This window comes from Phoenix dactylifera, chromosome 4 (assembly GCF_009389715.1).
Source record: "Phoenix dactylifera cultivar Barhee BC4 chromosome 4, palm_55x_up_171113_PBpolish2nd_filt_p, whole genome shotgun sequence".
Taxonomy (NCBI): domain Eukaryota; kingdom Viridiplantae; phylum Streptophyta; class Magnoliopsida; order Arecales; family Arecaceae; genus Phoenix; species Phoenix dactylifera.
Genome location: NC_052395.1, coordinates 17,993,059 through 18,014,996, shown reverse-complemented (window position 1 = coordinate 18,014,996; position 21,938 = coordinate 17,993,059). Strand labels below are relative to the sequence as shown.

The following is a 21,938-nucleotide window of genomic DNA, read 5'->3' as shown; positions in this document are numbered from 1 at the left end:
AAGGAATTAAAAGTTAATGACATAATAGTAGATGCGTTGAAGTGTTAGGAGCAAAATGGGAAGGAATCAAAAGATAATGGCATAGTTGCAGATATATCGAAGTGGCAAGAGCAAAATGAAAATTTAATAATATTAAACAAAAGATGAATAGTACTTTGATGTGATTTAAAGAGGGTTTGCTGTGGCTTTTGGAATGAAACCGAGAGACAGAGAGGGGGGAGTCTCAGGCGTGAAACAGAGAGGAAAGAAAGAAAGAAAAAGAGAAGAAGAAGAAGAAGAAAGAAGAAGAGGAAGGGGATTCGAGGAGGAAAGGGATCCCGGTTGCACTTCCAGCTGAAGGGAAGAACGTAGGTCTCCTTCCTCTCTACGCAAGGACCCAAGTTTCACAAGAAGAAAAAAGTAAATACCCGTCCCTACCTAGTATTTTAAAGAATTTATGTTATAGAAAGGGTAGATGACAGTTGTAGAGGGTGTTAAAAGAGGAAGAATCGGATTTCGACAAATTTTTCCGGCACTACAGAAAAACTGTGTCGAAGTCCCAACTTCGGTGAATTATTTCGGGGGTCAATCGGCCTCCGATGGGGATGCATGTTACCATTTTGGAAACCCCTATGAGTGTAGAACATTGGGTATAAATTTCATAAAAATTGGAGTTCGGAAAGTGGATCAAAATCGGGATGAAGTGACCCACTATCGGTCCGGGTTACTGTTCATCCGAGATAAAAAAAGATGAAAAAAGTGGTGTTGGGTCGACTCAAAGTAAGCCGAAGTCGACTCAGGGCTGAGTGGGGTCGACCCAAGTCTGGTAGGGTCGACTCTCTCAAAAAATCCCAGAGAATGGGGATTTTCGGCTCGATGCTTGGGGTCGACTCAGGGTAAGCTGGGATCGATCCAAGCGGGGGGGTCGACTCTCAAAGTTGGGGTCAACCCAAGATTTAGTAAAATTTTGGATTAGAAGGGATTCGATCCTTTCGCATACCTTGATCCTAAAGTATTGGCCCAAGGTGTGTGTGGGATACTCTTGCATCATGATTCATGTAAATTGAGGATTAATTAATATGAATAAAGGGAAAAAGGAAAGAATTTAGAAAAAGGGGGAGTTGAATCAATTAAAGTTTCCTATATTTATGATTGGCACGTAGATTAATGCCCTTGATACAAGACTAAATATATTGTAAATGCATATATCAGTTAGGCAAGAAGCTAGGGAACAAGAGGAGGAAGTCCCCTACTGTCTACCATAAAGTTCTAGAGGCGTATCAGGGCTGTGCCAGATTGGCAGGTGAGTGAAAGTTTGTACTTTGCACCATGAGCACATTCCTTATTAATTTTCATGAATGTTGCCAAGTGTGACTTGATTCCACCTGAGCTTATTGATTAATTGTTGTGGTAGATTCCTCTATGTTTTGTTCTCCATGCTTGATTATTCTGTACATGCATTTGAGGGAACATTGAGAGGAATTACGAAGGATTGATGAGTAATCAAATTGGTTCCAAATTGTGAAATGATTTCTTTTATAAATTGATTTCATTTCCTCTATTTCAAAGACTTGTGAGTGGTAGCCTTGATTATACTCTTTTATGAGTAGTCAAATTGGTTCCAAATTGTGAAATGATTTTTTTTGTAAATTGATTTGTAGAGCCCTTCTCATGATATATTGAGTTGCATTGTACTCCCGTGATTCCTCACTCCCAACTCTGATGTTAGTTTATGATTGGGTCATGATCGAGTGAGTAGTAGTCTTGATCATACTCCTTTTTAGTAGAGTATTGGGAGGGTGTATTATGGCATTTATGAATGGCTTGGCAGTATCTACAGGACACCTATAGTCAATGGGGTTGAACATCGGCCTATGTGTACATAGTAGCCTTCTGGGTGGGCGGAGCCCAGTCCCTTCCTAGGGGGGACACGGCCCTAGGAGTAGGATTGGCTAGTCCTATGACTTATATTCTGCTTGCCGCCAGGCATAGTAAGACCCCGCGAGGTGCAGTATGGCTTTCCGCGGATGTAGAATTTTCGCGAGATGCCATTTAGTATTCAGATGTGAGATGAGCCTCACGGTTCTCTATAGATTTTTGTTCTCGATACTGGCCAGCATTTACATGATCAATGTGGTGTCTTGTCCTGCATGTGCATGTGATAGTAGGAAGTTGTTACTGGTTCGCCTGGGGCGTAAAACCCACCTTCCGATAGCTGTCTAGCATTATATTATCAGTATGGTGTCTTATTTTGCATATGCATGTGATAGTGGGAAGTTATTGCTGGTTCGCCTGGGGCGTAAAACCCATCTCCCGATAGCTGTCTAGCATTTATATTATCGGTATGGTGTCTTATCCTGCATATGCATGTGACAGTTTCTCTATAAATTTTTGTTCTCGATACTGGCCAGCATTTACATGATCAGTGTGGTGTCTTATCCTGCATGTGCATGTGATAGTAGGAAGTTGTTGCTGGTTCGCCTGGGGCGTAAAACCCACCTCCCGTAGCTGTCTAGCATTATATTATCAGTATGGTGTCTTATTCTGCATATGCATGTGATAGTGGGAAGTTGTTGCTGGTTCGCCTGGGGCGTAAAACCATCTCCCGATAGCTGTCTAGCATTTATATTATCGGTATGGTGTCTTATCCTGCATATGCATGTGACAGTAGGAAGTTGTTGCTGGTTCGCCTGGGGCGTAAAACCCACCTCGCGATAGCTGTCTTGTTAATGATTCAGCCTATTGACACCTGATTTATATGATTCAGTACTATGACCTATTGAGCATATTCATGTTATCATACATACTTATTTGATTATTCTATATATGCTCCAGATGAGTTGATTGGGATTGTGATGATTTACTCCTTATTTCTTATGTTGAGTTATGTGTATCCTGTTCTTGACGACTGCTCATATGCTCTTGAGATTTCACCTCGAGCCATGATTATATCTTGTCTCATGTGCATAGTACTCTCTACTCCACTCACTGAGTATTTATATACTCACTCCCCAGTTTGGTGTTTTTTTGGATTTCAGGACATATGTTGTATAGAGAGGAGCAGGGTTAGAGATTGCCTGCTAGCTGTGCCGCTCCATAGTATAATGTAGATAGTGGTTTATACCTTTTGGTGTATTATAAACCTACTATTGTATATAGTGCATAGTTACAGTCATAGATCCTGTTGTGGATATGGGTTGACCATGGATGGATTGGGAAGCAGGTATATATATATGTGTGTGTGCAGATCAATGGTGTGCCTGTGATAATGTATTGCTATATATTGTCCAGGTTTATTATGTGACAGATTATGTGATTGCTGCTCTGACAGGTAGTGTTGTTGTATGTATTGAGATAATCCTGACAGGTCACTATAGGAAAAGTGATCATTTTGTGCAAGTATCATGCCAAAATTTTCAAGATTTATTGATGATTGATAGATAGTAGGGTTCTACGCGGTGGCTGGTGGCCTTATGCCTACCCGCACCCTAGGACCGTCGCGGCGGCCCGCTGGGAACGGGGCGGGGGTCGTGACAATAACCATGCGACCATGCAGAGCTACATGGGCAATAGCTCATTCTGTACGTGAGAGACCCTAAAAAACAACTTGTCAACTTATGGTACCGAGCACCATTCAATAAAAAATTAATATATACTTCTATAAGACATAAATATAAAAAGTAATAAAATTTTATTTTATTTACGAATTTAAAAAATTATTTTTATTTTATGAGAACTCAAGTATTTTATTTCGATACTAACTCTTATTGAGTTTTGCATCTATATAAATTTATTACTATATGGTTGAGAATACAAACTTGTGCTATTAAAATTTAAAAATATTAGGTTGCTCCCATTCTCTGTCTTTGTTTTTTTTCTTTCCTTCTTTTCTTTCTCATTCTCTTCTTCTGTTCTACATCCCTGGACCTTACAAAATTATCAAGAAAAGAGAATCCTAACCAAGGCTTGGACTCTTAGCCTGGCCATAAACCATGATGGACCTACATTCTGAGTAGCATTATCCTTTTGCCATAGGACCTTGTTGCTTATTAAAATCCATTGATTGATTGATTATTGCAAACTTAGTCGGCCTTACCAAACTTCATCAGCCTTATAGTCTATATAAAAGCTGCTCCTATACATTGTAATAAATGGGCAGAAATACAATTCTATTCTCTCTTTCTTTCTTTTCAATACTGCTTGTTTCTTGAAGTCAATCCTCTATATTCAGTTTAGAACCTCATGCAAGACGTACACACATTGGCAAATTATCTCTTCAAGATTAGTTATCCATCATCCCCTTACTTACAATTTGGTCAGCAAGGAAAAATGCTCAATCATGAGTCTCATTCAAGAGCATCGCTGGTGGCTGCCATCCAGGTGGTTGAAGGAAGCCATCGATCAGATGTACCACCACACCCCCCCTCCCCTTGAAGATTCGTTTTTCAACACTAAATGTGGTATTCCTTGCTTTCCAACCGGTCCATGAAAAGAATCTTCAAAAAAAATCTCTGAAACACCACGTCCGTAAGCTTCCAAAGGCACTCCAAGTTGGACGCAGATCCGGAGTTCTGAAGTCAACAACTGCCAGGCTATTGTATTTCTGAAAGGCACCATTAAAAATTACGTACTGACCTCGCAGTTACTTGTAAATCCACATAACTGCACTCACTGGTGGACCACAAACAATTAATTACCTTCAGGCTTTCAGCTTCACACCCGTAACTCAACTGAACTCAGTTGCCATGTAAAACTGGTTAAAAGAAGGCACATTCACGTATTATAGCTGCAGGTGGGCGGTACACTTATAATTTGACAGCCTTAGAGGTGGAGCTCAGAGCAGACCTATCCTATGCTAGAAGGAGATTGGGGATAGAGCGCATCATTCTCGAGGGAGATTCGGCCATAGTAATCGGTTGGATACGAGAGGAGGGGAGGAGGACGGCCGGACACCCTCTCATTGACGATATTCGACGGTTGGTGCGAGATTGTAGAGAGTTTCAGGTGGTACACGTGTATAGAGAGACGAATAAGGCTGTTGACTGAGTCACCTCTTATGCAGTGCAGCACACCGGGGAGAGCCTTCGAATGCATCAGGGGACCCATCCTCTACAGTTATACCATCTTGTAGCTCTTGACTCTGTTGGCTGTACCTACATTAGAGTAGGGTGAGCAACCAATGTATCAAAAAAAAAGAAAAAAAAAAGAGGCGCATTCCTGATTTCTAAAGATAATCATCTAACAATGCTGCTCATTTTAGATCATGGACATAAAAAAGGGGCTATGCTCTTTCCATTCCCCACCCTTGTAATTGGGGACTGTTCTGCACACCATGGAGCATGCCATGAAACCAGCCTTGGTAACCACTAGTCCCTCATGGTTTAGGTTTGCTTGTTGACATCAACCAATTCAACATAATTTTTTCAATACAAATGAGTGAGAATACCAGTAAATGCCTGGCCGGTGCAAAAATCAGAATAATTGCATTAAGTAAACAGTCCACAGTCATCTCATAAAAGTTATATCGGAAGGTGCAACAGGAGAAAGTAGTTTATACCTTTAACAGTTTTCATGCAAGCAAAACATGCGCTTCACAGCACTAATAAAAGAAATATACAACATCAAAGATGAATCTACCAAAAGTCCTCTGATGAAAAAGATGACATATTTATAGCCACCAAAAAAAAAAAAGGTACATGGCAATCCATTTTGGACAATTTGAAAGATTCATCCAAGATAAACAATACCTGATATGCACAAAACATCAATCTACAGAACAGCTTCACAGGTTGCCTGCTAGTTTGCACCTGCTGTAGAGTCGTCGCACTGTATTTGTTTTATTGGGATCGATAAAAACGCTCTCTTCGGTCGCCCTAGTGGACAATGAACGGGACGAGGATATGAATTAATTCGTGCCAGAATTGAAATCAATGCTCTCTACATCAGTTATTGGATGAATTGATGCCGAATATGTTCGAGTGATAACATTCAGTCCTGAAATATCTTGAACAATAGTCATAAACAGATCTACCGACATGATTGAAGACTGCAATAGCATGCATGCATGAATGGTAGACCAGAAATCTGGCACAACTTCCAATGTGAACTGTGAACAACATACATTTTATTGCCGCGTACCTCAAACACGGTATCAGAAGAACATAAAACATCAAGCTTACGGACCTTTGATACTTCTTTTTGCACTCCATAGATGGTGTTAAAGTGCTCACCCAAGCGTTAGAAGACTCGCGCCTTGTTTCCATCACCTCCATTAGTTTTCCACGTATTGCATCAACCAACTGTACTATCGATGACTCCCTTTTTCTTGGTATCCAGTTGTTAAACAATTCAACAATGTTTGATGAGAAATGATGATATCTTGAACCCCAAAAAGGGCGTCTGACCAAGTTTCGGGCTTGCTAGCCATCACCCACTCTGCAGCTTCACTTGACACATTCCTTATGCTTTCAATGGATGCATGAAAATCTTCAACTGTCCAAGCTTGAGCAGCACAAATAAAATCAACTCTCCTTTAAAATCCTCAATGAGGTGATGCAGACAATAGCTGTGGTGACTATCCTCAAAACACCCGAGGCACAGCTACCTCCAAGCCCTTTTGCCAATTAGACACAAAGGTAATGGTATGAGAGGTTGCGACGGCATATTTCAACTGCCCTAAGAACCAAACCCAGCCAGCATAATTCTCATCCTCTACTACAGCAAACGCAACTGGAAAGATAGCATCATCTCCATCAACTGCAGCAGCAGCTAATAACTTAAACTGACTGTTTGCCTTTAACGGAATCCTATCAAGAAAAACGAGAGGGCGACAACCACGCTCAAAACCATGGAGAGAAGCATGAAATGACACAAAAAAGCGATGGCATTTTGAATCAAGTGATGCGGATAAAATGGCAACGGTGCCGGGATTTCGTCGAGCACTTCCTGCTTTGGCTCAGTTCAGCTTCCTTTGGTTTTGATGTTAGAATTACATGTCCATAGGATGCAATATGCAGTTAGACTTTTGTTGCTTAGGCTTACAAGCAGTATTCAACGGCATTGAGCAGCAGAATGGGGGTAAAGCTCATTGTGCCAAAAGAATTTCTCTGGGAGATCCTTTTGTCTGCAGGCACCCTAGGAAGCATGGCATCTGTGGGCTCTACAAGGCATTGGTCGATCCAAGGCAGAACAAGGTAATCATTTTGTTTTTGAAAATAGAATTTCCTTACATGTACAAATGGTGTACAAGCACATCCATTCTTTTGTCAATTTTGTTGGATTCACCAAACATTTGTAGGCATCCTATGTCAAAATGTGCAAGTGAACGATGCTGGTGAAAATGGAATTAAAATAATATATGTTCTACTGCATTGATAAAAAATCAGAACAAGCCAACCATCTGAAACCTATGCATCTGCTCCTGAAACTACTGATGAATTATTATGTCATTCCCCTTAAACCAAGTAGCTATGAAGTGAAGGTTTAGGTTAAGATCAGAATCCTGCCAAGACAAGACTTGGTGTGGTTTGTCTGAGATGACACCAACTCAATAATAGCTCTATGTAGTGTGTTTACATACCCAACACTACGACTCAAACTCATTCCTATATCAACAACTCCAAATTTAATAAAACTACAAGCATATTTACATTATAGCATTTTTTCGAAAAAGAATATTTGCTGCCATACATGTTAATTTTGGTAGTTTTATGCGCACAACTTTGCTTAAAAATGTACTAATGACTAGAACAGATGGAGCAAAAAATTAGTATGCCGATTTTATCATGAACAAAGTATCCACATTGCTTGGTGAGATATTGTTTTAATTAGTTGTTTCAAAAAATAGAGACATTGTGCAGGCTTCAAAACTCAAGAGAAGGTCCTTCTTATTAGCTTTTTCAGAAGCTAGTTCTCTATCATGCATCCATATATGCAGCCCCTAGAAGATGGAATTATTGCTTTCTAAACCTTCTTTTCCTTCCACTTCACAGCATGCGAAGGGCCTCTCAATGGCTGGTTTTACTGGCTGGCTCATATGGCTCTCCGCATATCTGGCTCATGTTGTAAGCTGGAGGAACAGGTTCTATGTGGCAATGAACTGGACCACGACTCTCATATTTGGCAGGGATAACTCCAGGATAGGTTAACTTCATGCCCTGGATTCACTGAATTGGAAGCTACATGGAGCAATTTAACTCATGGAAGCACATTGTCATGCATGCTGACAGCTCAGTGTTTCTTCATGTCCACTGATTGTTGTTACCTTTTTGGCATTGCCATTTCATATCTTCCACCTAAAACCTTACCATCAATTTTTTTATTTTATTTTATTTTATTTTTTTTAAGGCCATTGAAGAGGTAGGTTCTCACGGAAATGGTGCCCATTGCTCATTTCTCGAGATTTGACCTTAAGATCATATTCTTGTATTAGAACCTTATTGTTATGCGACATTAAACCACTGAGAAAAGATTTCTCTATGTCACTAGTTTAAGAGTATCATGATGCAAACAGGTGTCTTTCTTATGTGTCTTTCTACATCCGAACTGAATTAAATTATGGTCCCTTTGTGATTGCATTTGGCTGTTTGAATGAATTTTGAGCAAGATTTTGGCGCAAAAGAATTGGAAAACGGTCTTACAGAAATGAAGGCTTTTTAGAAGTCGGGGGGGGGGGGGGGGGGGGGGGGGGGGGCAATATTTTTGCTTCACCTGTTTAACTTGTTTCAATTTGTTGTAGATTGAGAAAGTTATCCGTTTAATAAAATAGCCAGGTTGAGATCTGTATTTTCGACCTATTTAATAAATAGGTCGGATTTGAGTTGGCAGATTTTTGATCTACCATATATCCGACCTAATCCGCATCTTGTCCGACCCGATCCAATTGCCACACCTATCTATAGGTGAATCCATTGAAAAGTTCTTAATAGAATGTTGGCATTGTAGAGATCTCCATTTTATTAATCGGTCTATGTGAACCCATTTCAGTTTCACAAAATTAACAATATGCATAGTGCTTATGTAAAAAACCCAGGACTTCATCCAAAATAGCTAACCGGAAGTTATTATTTAAGTTCCTTGATCCCGTATAAGTACCCAAGATCTACCCAGTAAATAACTAATGTGGGACTAAACACACGCCCGCATGGATCCTCACATACTCCTCCCATATATGTCCTGACGTCCTTGTCAGACTAAGGGTTCAAATCCATTCAAATCTAATCACAAATACCATGATTGGCCCGTGGTCAGCCCCATGGATTCGTGCTGCAGTGTCCCCTAGTCCACATAGGTTATGGTCCGGGTCCGCTCTGATATCATTTGTAACAACTCAAGACTTCACCCAAAATAGCTACCCGGAAGGTATTATTTGAGTTTCTTGATCATGTATGAGTACCTAAAATTTACCCAGTGAATAACCGATGTGGGTTTAAACATACGCCCGCATGGGTCCTCACAACTTATTCCTTAAAACAATATGTATAGTGCTTCCGACAGATGTGAATAAAAGCAAAAGCAGGACAGCAGATTGATATTTGCCGCAGTCGGATGCAACCTCCATGAGAGTTCTTAACATCAAGAAATGTCATGTGGGATGGAACCTCTAGCACAACATTATCTTAGTTGGCGCCTTCTATATCAGTGGATGGCAGCTTGGCTTACAGATAAATGGACCCATGTCCGATGGGTAGAAGTTGGGTTCCTCTATGATGCATATTTTGTATCCTAAAGAATGGTACATATTTGGATGGGTGATACATCACTCATCTTGAAAATGGATAGCTATTGCTCAACTATCAACCTGCCATATTTGACACATCAGACATGCAGGTGGCATGTCCATTTTCGAGATGGGCGATTTGTCGCCCATTCAAACATGCACTGGTCTCTGCGATATAAAACATGCATTGTAGCGCATCCAAACTCTAGGTAATCGCATACGGCAGCGCAGACTAGCATCAATTTTGGCTCCAAGTAGCCCCATCAAAATGCTATGAACTTCCAATTACATATAAAGTTGGCAAATTATTGCTGACAAGGGAGTCTTAAGAAATTTAAGAAACCGTGGATCTATATACAATTTTCCCTCGACATATTGTTTATGCCAACCATACCGGGGAACTTCCGCAAATAAGCAGATTAAAATTATGCTTAAACAAGGGAACTTTATGTAATTTTCTTCTTCTTTTTTTTTTTTGGTACAACGGCACCTCACACCACACCATGAGTGCAACCAACAAAATCTGAAAAAAAAAAGCTGACGGAGAGAAGAAAGGACAGCCGCTTGGTTCTCCCAAAGAAACCCTCCAAAGTGTTAAGCTGCGGCAGAGGTCACTTAGTCGGCTGCACTATTTGCCTTCCGGTAGACATGAGAAGCCCAGAAGGAACCACACTCTTTCGCTAGTCTCCGAATGTCGTAGAATAGTGATTGCCTGCTTGTCTTGCCTACTTGATTACTATAACCGAGTCTCCTTCGAGATGAATGCAGGCCACACCCAGAGTATGTCTCACATAAGAGATGCCTTCCCACATAGCTTTAAACTCAGCTCCAATGACAAAGGTGTCTGAAGATCTGCCGATCTCTGGCCACCACAAGTTTAACGTTGTAATTTTTCTTTTGAAGTACCACAAACAAATTTAAAGTCGGCAATCATGCCCCCGCCTTTCCTTTCACACGAGAGAAAGGCGCACTCCAAGGGAGGTACAAATGCGGCTTGGTGGACACAATGTCCCAAATGATGTAACCGAGAGAAAAAGCGAAAAGCCGGTGGAATCCATCGGGGAGGATTTCAAGGGGACGGGCTGCCCCTTTTTCCTCCCCATTAGACCCGGGCCCATCTTAATCTCTTATTTCCTTTTTCCCCCCGCTCTCAACCGAACGAAACACAGGAAAGATGATTCATAGGCTTATGATAACCTTTTCCCTCTAATCTCCAAAATTTTCCCTTCTTTTTTCACATCTCAAGATCTGTATGCTTGTTCTTCTATGTGGCGCGATCAGCCCTAGAGCTCCAGATCCTTCTCTATTTTTGTTCCTTCATTTCTTCCTCCTCTACTGAGCGTAGAGCGAGATAACATTCCTGACAAAAATCAGAACTTCAAAATAATAAGAAGGAAAAAGAAGGATGGCGACCATGAAGCCGGGCTCCAAGGCTGAAATCTTCCAACTGGAAGGCCAAACGTGGTATGTGTTTCCATATCCAGCTCTCAACAGAATTTCTTGTTCATGAAAAAGAGTTGCAACATTCTTCTCTGCTTAGTACTAATAATAAAATGTTTTACTCTTTAAATACAGTATTTTCTTGTGGTGAAAAAAAGAGAGCTAGGCAAGCGTAAAAAAACAATTCTTTGGTACGGTACTTCATATGTGCATTTCTTTTACAGCGAGATACTTGCAATTTTAAGTTTTTTTTTTTAATGATGGTCGCATCTCTATATGAATGCATTACTACATCATGAGCTTAGAAGGGCATTCTCCTAGCGGCACTTTTGCCACAGGGAAAATTTGGGGTGTTTTTGAAATAATGTTTAAGGTCATCCGACAGAAGGCTAGAGAATTAAGGGAATGGAGAATCCTCTAAAGATTTCCAAGGAGGATTAGAGGATAAACAGAGATCGAACAAATATTCTCACATAGTTTTGACAAAATTCAATTGGCTCTCTCTCAAGCTGTGGACAAGCATTACAAATGTAGCATTCTCAGCATCTTGGGTCTTGTTGCCGCTAGAATCCGAGGCCACTTGAGGTCGGTGAAGTCCCGAAGTAAATTTGAGTTTGGCAGAGACCCGAGATGAAGGACACCGGGTTGATAGAGTTGGCGTTGTATATGATACCACTATTAGGGTTCGAGCTTATGGACAAGCATTACAAATATAGCACTCTCGGCATCTTGGGTCTTGTTGCCGCTAGAATCCGAGGCCAATTGAGGTCGGTGAAGTCCCGAAGTAAATTTGAGTTCGGCGGAGACCCGAGATGAAGGACACCGGGTTGATAGAGTTGGCATTTTATATGATACCACTTCCAGGGTTTGAGTCCAACCTGAAATAAAATCCACTTGCTGGAAGTTTTCTAGCGGGGGACCCTCCGACGCTCAAGTCAGTCATATTCTATGGAACAACGAAAGAAAAAGAGAGAGAGAGGGAGAGAGAGTTTCTAGAATGGGAATATAATGACTTAGCTGAGGGTCCCCCATTCTCCCCTATAAATAGGAGAGGCTCAATGTCTGTCACCGAAATCAGCAGAGGGCCTAATAACCACGCCGTAGCAGCCCAACCTGTAATAACTACAAAACAACGATACATCGTGTAATAACTGCACGGTAACGGTCCGCCACATTAAGGACGTCAACCATGCAGTTATGGCCGAGCTGGAGTAACCGTCACAGCAATCGTGGCCACGTGGTGAATGGGCATTAGTTGCCTTCCAGTTTTTGTGGAGGCACGTGGCATCCTCTTCCTACTCCATCTAATTTGGCTTCACTTTGGTCAACACTGAGATACCACACTTCGAGCAATACCGAGGTCAATATCTTGCGAGGTTGGGTCGGCAAATATTCCTCATAGCAGGTCTTCTTAAATAAATACACCGGAACTGTGACATTTGGAATGCAAGGCTCATAGTTGTGTGCCTCATATGCTTGTCAAGTCAAAGTGGGGAATGCTATGAAATCGAACTAGTGTTGATGTTATACAACATGTTATCTTCCCTACCATACTTCCTAAACATGTTGCCATCTGGTCTTCGGAGCATAAAGTGTCCTACAATTAGAAGTGCTTCTGGTATTACCTTGATAAAAAGTCATCAAGGTGCTCTCTGAAATAGTCTAGAGTATATCACTAATTCCGCAGACAAAGATATCCAGAGGTTTGTCACAAGAAAGAAATGAATCAGTTTGGATTAAACCAAAGGCTGAGAAGAAATTTTATATGCATATCTAATAGTGTGCATATTGCCCCCAGTCCACATGTTTAATTGTGCAAGCAGTGGTGATCGTGAAAATTGAGAGCTGATCACATACAGATTTAAACAATTTTCCAACACCAGAAGGATTCTATTGGATGATCGATACGTTCGGATGTTATTTATGTTCTTCTGTGTGGAGGGAACTGCCAATTTAGGGATCATATTGATGCAAAGCTATTTATCGACCATGAAGAAACATGATGTCCTAAACTATCCTGATAAGTAACCAAAAGAAATCAGATTTCCTAGTTTCGTGGTCATGGTCCTTGTGAATTCATTCTAACATTTGGGTACTTTTTGTGCTTGCAGGAAATGTACAGCTGAGCTTGCGAGCGATGTTGTGATCGAAGTAGGAGAAATGTCCTTTCATCTCCACAAGGTTTGCTTCTTTGCTTTTCAAGCTGCCTTCATATAATGTTACGCATTTCCATTTTCCTACTTATGCAAGTGTGGCTGATAGCAGCACAATTACCAAAAGAGGCATGATTTCAAGGAACTTTTGAATATGGAAAGATCCCGTTTTTTACATATAAGATGGACATGACAAGCTAGTTAATGGCTATCAGATCATAATCATTTAGTCTTTTTCCAACTGTTTGAGGTCGACTTTATGGATCCTCATTTGCCAAGTATTCCTATCTAGGATCGCCTTCGATATTATTATGTTTCTCTATATCCTTTCTCAACCTCCATTCATGTTAATTTAGGTCTTTCTCTTCTTTTCTTAGGGGAGCCTCCTCAGATCTTCACTGTACATATACAAATCATTTGACTCGATATTCCATCCTTTATCCTTAATTTGTGCAACTCTTGCAGCTCCTCTAACATATTCATTTCTTAGTCTATCCTTTCTAGTTTTACCACACATCCAGCTCAACATTCTCATTTCTGCTGGTTAATCGCTATATTGGAAAAATTCTAATCAGTAACTTAGGCTGAATGCTGGAAAAGGACATACTATTTCAATGAAGACCATAACAAAAAATGTTCCAAACATTCATGTATTATCAACATATGCCATTAGTTATCTAGAAATTTGTAATAGTTTTTCTAGCTTTTTTCCCTGTCTAAAATCTTTTTTAGAGTCCATCTTGCAGAACATCATAAACTCTCATGCATATTAAAAGAATTGATCTGTTCTGTCAGAATTTTATTCAAAATATTTTGATGCAATGACATTTCTACTGAAAAGGTATTGATTTCCATACATAACAGATGGAGACTGCAAATACATACGCTACACAGTTCCAACTTCTGTATCTCATAAAGTTCCTCTATTTTATTAATTATTTATTTTTTTGTGTGCAGGGAGGTGGTGCAAGTTCTGCTTTGTTAGAAAGTGCAACTATTTCTTCTTAAGGAAAAATGATCGAAAGCACTTTTGTTATAGCTATCATATGCTCAATCTGCATTATGTGGAGTCTTTTTTTTCTCAAATGAGAGCTAGTCATCTCCTTTAAAATTCTTTGGCATTATATTCATCTCTTGCCATGATGTCTATTATTCAACCAGACTATTGCACTTAGAAATGGCCCTTCGGAAAACCTTACATATTGCTGTTGTGATTTATCAGCATGCAGATGCTTGTAGGTTTTAAGTGGTAATATGCTATGATCTGATTAGCTTGTCAATTAAAAAAAAAAAGTTGCTGCAGGAGGCTTCGTTTAGTTCATTATATATGTATGTTTATAAATGTGCCATGGTACATATCTGTGTGTAAAGAACCTGAGCTAATAGCCTAACCATCACGATTCTTGACTTGATAAAGTCTGAAGTATATATATACAATTTTGTTTTTTTAAACACTTATCATTTTTGCAAAATGTGATATAATCTGACAGTCTGTTTGCTTTTCTCAATGAATTGTTTGTGTCTATAACAAGCATAATATTTTTCATGAATTATTGCAGTTCCCATTGCTTAATAGGAGCGGGCTTTTGCAACAAATGATTAGTGAATTTCATGGTGAGGATGGAAAAGCCTGTGTTTTTCAGCTTCATGACATTCCTGGCGGTGCCAAGGCTTTTGAGCTTGTAGCAAAATTTTGCTATGACGTAAAGATAGAGCTGAATGCTCTCAATGTGGTCTGTCTGCGCTGCGCTGCTGAGTACCTACTCATGACTGAAGATTATGTAGGTGGGAATCTTATTTTACAGACAGAGCACTTCCTTAATGAAGTCTATAATAGTTGGAAAGATACAATCAAAGCTCTGCAGTCGTGCGAGAGTGTTCTTTCCCATGCAGAAGTGCTTCACATTGTCTCAGTATGCATCGGCTCACTGGCATCTAAAGCTTGTGCTGATCCAAATCTTTTTGGTTGGTCTGTGGTTGGACGCACTTCCATGAAGAGCCCAGGCAGCTCTTTGTGGAATGGAATAGTTGCTGAAGAGATGCCAAGATCCACTGGTGCCGATTGGTGGTATGAGGATGCTTCTTTCCTCAGTCTACCTCTATTCAAGAGGCTTATCTTCGCTGTGGAAGCTGAAGGCATGAAACCAGATAATGTTGCTGGAGCACTCATGTTTTATGCAAGGAAGTTCCTTCCATGTCTGAGTAGGAACTCAAGCTTCCGTGATGGCACAACCCGTACAACTCCTGGTGCATCAGTTTCAGCACCATCAGGAAGCAATCAGAGGGTCTTCCTTGAAGAGATCATTGGATTGCTGCCAACGAAAAAGGGTGTTACTTCAACAAAGTTTCTGCTCAGCATGCTTCATACTGCAATGATCTTACATGCAAGTCCTTTATGTAGGGAAAATCTGGAGAAAAGAATAGGTGCCCAATTGGATGATGCTGCATTGGAAGACCTTTTAATACCAAATGTGGGCTACTCGGTTGAAACTCTCTATGACATAGATTGCGTCCAGCGAATCCTTGATCACTTCATGTTGACAGACCAATCCATGCTTGCAAATTCTCCTAGCACTTTGAATGAGGGACAAGTGATGGCCCCATCCCCTTCATTGACACCAATGACGATGGTAGCAAAACTTGTTGATGGTTATCTTGCCGAAGTCGCACCAGATGTTAATTTGAAACTGCCCAAGTTCCAGTCACTGGCAGCTGTCATTCCCGATTATGCCAGACCTTTAGATGATGGCATCTATCGTGCTATTGATACATATCTTAAGTTAATAGCTCTTTATAACCAATTTAAACTTTTACATTCTTCTACTGGAGACTTTATCCTTTCTCAATTTACATGCACTCTTGCACGCCACACACACCTGCGTGTACGTCCATGTACCTGCATATGTACATGTACGGACGTCGCAGGAAGAACATGAACATCGTGTGCTTTGACTTCCCAGTGAAATTTGTCATCTGTTTTCTCTAATGCACGTCTATCTTCCTGGCAAACTAAATCATAACTATCAGGGCTGTCAATTAGTGCAATTGGTAGAAGTCTTTGGAGGTTGGCACCAAAGAATTGGGTTCATTTCCATCCCTCACCTTGATTTGGCCAGGATTTCTTGCATCCTATTTCTCAATATATATATATATATATAGCATGACTATTGCAAACTTGGCTACTCTCCTTTTTTGACTATTGGAATTTGTTTGTAACTGGAAAAGACATGCTCTTTTTATATTTAGTATATTGGTTAGAAAATTAAAGTCTTATGGCATTGTTTAAGGTGCAAATGAAGATTAACAGATGGTAAGTCCTAGCTTTCTTCAATTGAAGGAACTCTTTTTATCTGATAATGTAAGTTTAAAATCCAACCTGAGATCTGGTTTCTGAACTTGCCAGACTTGGTTCTATGATGAAGTTGAGCTTTGATACGGCCCAATGAACCCTTCGATAAATCTCCTGAACTAGCAATCAATCTCATTTAACAAGCATGCAGATTTGTTTTCTTTCTTTTGTTTCTTAAATGGTACCTTCATGCAAGCAAAATATGTATGCTATGCCACAGTTGTATGGTGCTGTAAAGATACCAATTTGTATGCAATTAAACTTGAAAATTCTTATGTTTGTCATGATTTCCGCACAGATTTTTTCCCCCTTCCAATTGATACAGTAACTCTTCATGGTATATGATTACTATCTTTTCTGGTTCTGTATGCAGTCCCACCCATGGCTCACAGAGTCAGAACGCGAGCAGCTCTGCCGGCTCATGAATTGCCAGAAGCTCTCCCTGGAGGCCTGCACCCATGCAGCCCAGAATGAAAGGCTGCCCCTCCGGGTGGTTGTTCAAGTCGTCTTCTTTGAGCAGCTTCGTCTACGAACCTCAGTTGCTGGCTGGTTCTTCGTCTCTGATAGCATGGAGAACTCCCAAGCCCCTCATGGGAATACCATGCTCCCAAGGACCAACGAAGGAACAATCCAGACCGAAATCATGCAGGCCCAAAAGGAGGATGACCATAGAGTGGGTGTTGAGGACATGAGGTTGCGAGTTTCAGAGCTCGAGAAGGAGTGTTTAGGCATGAAGCAGGAAATCGAGAAGCTTGGGAAGCCAAAAAGTGGATGGAACATTTTCCCCAAGAAGTTTGGATTTGGCTTGAAGTCACAGCCCACATTGCATGCCAAATAAGTCCCTATGATTGCAGCTGGTCATAGGGATGAACATTAATTAGCTGACCGAAGGGAGCTCGATGTGTGTAAGAAAATATAAAATATATAAATAAATCAACCTCATTCTAAGATTTATTTATATATTTTATATTTTCTTACAATGTGTTTTTCTTTTTATGAGCTTCTTATCTTTTGTTGATTGCACTCTAGATAGCCTGTGATTGTTGATAGCATTCACTGTAAGTCTGTAACTACGGCTGGAAGACAAATGGTGTAATTTGCTGTGACTTTCAACCCACACAAGCTCCAAGTTCTATAAATATATATATATATATATATATATATATATATATATATATATATATATATATATATATAATAAACCTATTTTATTCTATAAGTTTAAATTTTTGGGACAAACAGGGATTTAACATGATTTTGAGTCCGAACCTGTCTCCATACTTTAATTCTTTTATTAAAAAATTTTACATGGCTCATCCATCAAAGGAAAGTCCGCATGTTAGGAGAGGATAAGAAAATATAAAATACATAAATCACATTCCCTGATGAATGCGTGATTAGATTTAGTTCCAGTTTGTTCTGTCTTCAACTCTATTGGAGTGAGCTCCGTGCATCGAGACCTTGGGTTTTCACTAACATTTCAGATACGTTTTGTGGTCTGGAATTTAATAAGCCGTTAGAGAGGATTATGGTATTGTTACATCCCCAGCTTCCCATGCATCAAACAAGAAGCATCTCCTTGCATTGCAGTAGGAGGTATGAAAACCTTTGGATGAGAGAGAGTAGATAAAGAATTCGGATATTGGAAAGGGGAGGCTCGATCTCTTTATGAGGGTGTCATTTTCTTTCACATCTAACTGGGACTTTATTTATTAACAAAATTTCGCAGAACTAGAAACCGAAATAAAAGGTTGGAGTTGGATGTTTCTTAAGGAACCAAGCAAGAAGTTGTGTGTGAAACTAAGAAGAGCCACTGGAAGTGACAGGATGAGCGATTCCCCCCCTCCCCACCTCTCCGGGGAGCGACGGGCGTCAGGAAGCGGACCGGGTGAGCCGGGGGACGGGAGCCCGGGCGAAGAAAGCGGCGACGGAGTGGGCCAGCCCCACCGCGATGGCCACCTTCACCTGCCCCCTCTTCGGGATCGGACGGCTCGATAGACTCCGACTCCTCCTCCCGATCGCGCTCCTCCTCCCCGCCGGTGGCCCCGCCATCTCTCTCTCTCTCTCTCTTCCTCTCTCTGAACGCTGGCCGAGTCGTGTGAGTCAAGACGAACGACAGCCAAGCTATATAAAATGGAAGCGTTGCCAAAATGCTCTCCATTCGTCTAAAACCTACGACTATGCCATCCATCTCTTTTGTGTTCTATTTAATATTTTTTTTTTTTGCCCCCTTCCAAATGTACAAATTATTCAGTAGTACAAGAGGAAGCTCAGAGCCGTTACAAACATGGTGTAAAATATTATCTTCCATGCCTTTCTTATCTTATAAAACATTTAACGTAATAATCATGATATCTACGTATCGGTTGGTTGCTGTAACGATGTTCTTTTTTCTTAAAACTAGTTTGCAGCTATTACTATTGCATGTATATAGATATTTTATTATAAAAAATTATAAATTAATTATTGCATGAAATATTTCTATTATTGTCTAGGATGGATGTAAATCCAGTGCTCGACGGACTATTAGCTTGTGCAGCATCATTCAGCAATTATAAGAGATTAGAGATGGGTAGCAGATGAAAAGCCATGGCCATGTCTCATGCATCTCGTGCGTCTCAGGATTTAGGAGCAAGATAAGATACCAACACCGATGACCATCAACGATACAACAACCTGAAACTTTCTTACAGTGTGTGGAAAAAAAAAAACAGGATAAAAGAGTTAATGTAAGAATGATTTGAATTAGTTGCCTGTAACCCGAGGTGCGCAAAATAGAACATAGCGTAGGAGGGCTTCGGATGCCAAGCTTCCGGGGACACACGGCGCCTGCCACCCTCTCACAAGACACGGATCTTAAGACAAGGTCCTACGGGATAACGGTAACCATGGGGGTGCGAGTGGTACAGCACGAACACGGAGGAACCTTCCGGTGAGGGACTCTCAAAGCACAGAGGGGGCACACGGATCCAAGGGTCCGTATAAGGCCGCCGCAAGTGGGGGTTCGATCTACCCCGCTTTTATCGTTCATATTCGCGGACAACCGAAAAAAATGTGCGGCTTTGGATGCGCACGTGGCTTCCGTAGATGCTAAAGATGGGCATCGGACCGTGCTGGACTCGGCCTGGCTCAGACCCATCGGGCCACAGACCAAACAGGCCGTGCCTGACCCTGCCTATTACTAAACGGACCGTGCCGGGCCCAGCACGGCTCAAACCCATCGGGCCACAGACTAAACAGGTCGTGCCTGGCCCGGCCTGTTACTAAACGGGCCGTGCCTGGCATGACCCGCTTAACCTAAAGTCTAAGCCCGGCACGACCCTAGGCCCGTGGGGTGGCGGGCCATGCCAAGCCCGGCACGGGCCGTGCCCTGTCCAAAAAAAATACCCATAACGGCTATTTGTGGCTTTTTTCCCATTTTGCCCCTCCCAACAGCCATAAAACGACTAATTTGAGGGGTATTTTGGGAAAAAAATTGAGGTCCTATAAATACCCCGTTCCGGACTAGCCCGCGGACTGTGCCGTACTTGGCCCACAAATCGTGCTAGCCCAGGCCCTTATGGGCCGTGCCGGGCTCGGCCCGCGGGCTAGAAATCCTTAACCCAGCCCGACCTCCTTTTATGAGCCGTGCCTAGTGATGGGCATCGGGCCGTGCCGGGCCGGCCCGGCCCAGGCCCACTGGGCCACGGACTAAACGGGCCGTGCCTGGCCCGGCCCGCTTCGTTAGCGGGCCGTGCCCGGCACGGCCCGCTCAGCGAAAAACTGAAGCCCGGCCCGGCCCGCTCAGCGAAAAACTGAAGCCCGGCCCGGCCCCAGGCCCGTGGATTGGCGGGCCGGGCCCGGCACGGCACGAGACGGGCCGTGCCTGGCACGGCCCGTCTGGAAGGAGGGGAGAAAATAGCCGTTTCCAATGGCTATTTTTGGTTTTTTCCCAAAATACCCCTCCCAACAGTCCAAAAACAGCTAATTTGAGGGGTATTTTGGAAAAATTTTTTTTGGAGTCCTATAAATACCCCTTTCCTCTCTCATTCTCACCACACCAAACCAACTATTCTCTCCTTCTCTATTACTACTATTTCTCTCTTTTAAAGTGCTCTTCTAGCAATTTAATTTTTAGTTTGCATTTAGCAAGTGTTCAAGTGCTACATAAGAGGAGGTTCCTGTTGAGAAGAGAAGATCACTCCTGTTGAGAGCACAAGAGGAAGCTCAGAATTTCGGCTCTACCTCTGCCCTCTGACCCTCTACTCAATTCCTCCTTGTGGTTAGTTTTTATTTTTTGCATTCATCAATTTAGATATGTCATCTTTTGAGGAAAGTCATTTTGGCATTCCTCCTGTTTCTGAGGGAGAAGAAACTAATCCCCAACCCCATGTTCCTAGTTCCTCTAGAACTAGTGAACCAAGTGGAGATCAAACCTCTTCTCGTAAGAGGACTAGTGCTGTATGGAATGAATTTGATAGAATTATGGTTGATGGAGTCTGGAAAGCAAAATGTAAAAAATGTGCCAAACTTTATAGTTGTAGTAGTAGTGGGGGAACAGACCATTTAAAAAGACATCAAGAGAGTCATAGGATGCATGATTCTCATACTCAAACTCAAAGTACCCTTAATATACAAGGGAGATCACTTGTAGGTAATTTTGCATATAATCAAGAAAATCAAAGAAAAGCACTTGTAAAATGGATAGTTAAGGATGAATTACCTTTTAGTTTATGTGAATCTTTTAATTTTGAAGAATATGTTCAATTAAACCTACAACCTGCTTACAAAAGAACTAGTAGGCGTACATTTAGAAGAGTAGCTATGACTAACTTTTTAGCAATGAGACAAAGTTTAATTGAAACACTCTCTACTTTAAATGTAAAAATTTCATTAACTTCTGATATTTGGTCAGCATCTGTAGGTAGTAATTGTTTTATTGCCATTACTGCTCATTATATTGATAATGATTGGCAATTAAATAAACGTATTCTTGCTTTTCGTGCTTTTGATTTTCCACATTCTGGGCAACAAATTTCAAATGTCATTTATCAAACTGCATGTTCATATAATATTAATGATAAAATTATGTCTATTACTTTTGATAATGCATCTAATAATAATTCTGCTGTTACATTATTAAAGGACTCATTGCATCCCATGTTAAATGGAAATTTATTGCATATTAGATGTGCATGTCATATCTTAAATCTTTCTGTTCAAGCTGGCATGGGCATGATTCAAGATGTGATTTCAAAAATTAGAAATGCAGTTTCTTTTATTCATGCTTCAAGTTCAAGACTTCAAGAATTTAAGGAAC

General features: G+C 41.1%; 1 protein-coding gene across 1 annotated transcript; it reads left to right on the top strand.

Moving 5' to 3' along the window:
- The first annotated feature begins 10,747 nt into the window (after positions 1 to 10,747).
- LOC103695810 (BTB/POZ domain-containing protein At5g03250-like) lies at positions 10,748 to 17,753 on the top strand. The gene is made up of 4 exons (XM_008777227.4): positions 10,748 to 11,161; positions 13,249 to 13,318; positions 14,850 to 16,070; positions 17,013 to 17,753. The coding sequence occupies exons 1-4, from the start codon at positions 11,103 to 11,105 to the stop codon at positions 17,475 to 17,477; spliced, it is 1,815 nt and encodes a 604-aa protein (XP_008775449.2). The 5' UTR covers positions 10,748 to 11,102; the 3' UTR covers positions 17,478 to 17,753.
- The last annotated feature ends 4,185 nt before the right edge of the window (positions 17,754 to 21,938 follow it).

Coding starts and splice junctions, on each gene's coding strand:
- LOC103695810 (XM_008777227.4), top strand. CDS start 11,103: ATGGCGACCATGAAGCCGGGCTCCAAGGCTGAAATCTTCCAACTGGAA. Junction 13,319..14,849: donor TGTCCTTTCATCTCCACAAG/GTTTGCTTCTTT, acceptor GAATTATTGCAG/TTCCCATTGCTTAATAGGAG. Junction 16,071..17,012: donor CTATTGATACATATCTTAAG/TTAATAGCTCTT, acceptor TTCTGTATGCAG/TCCCACCCATGGCTCACAGA.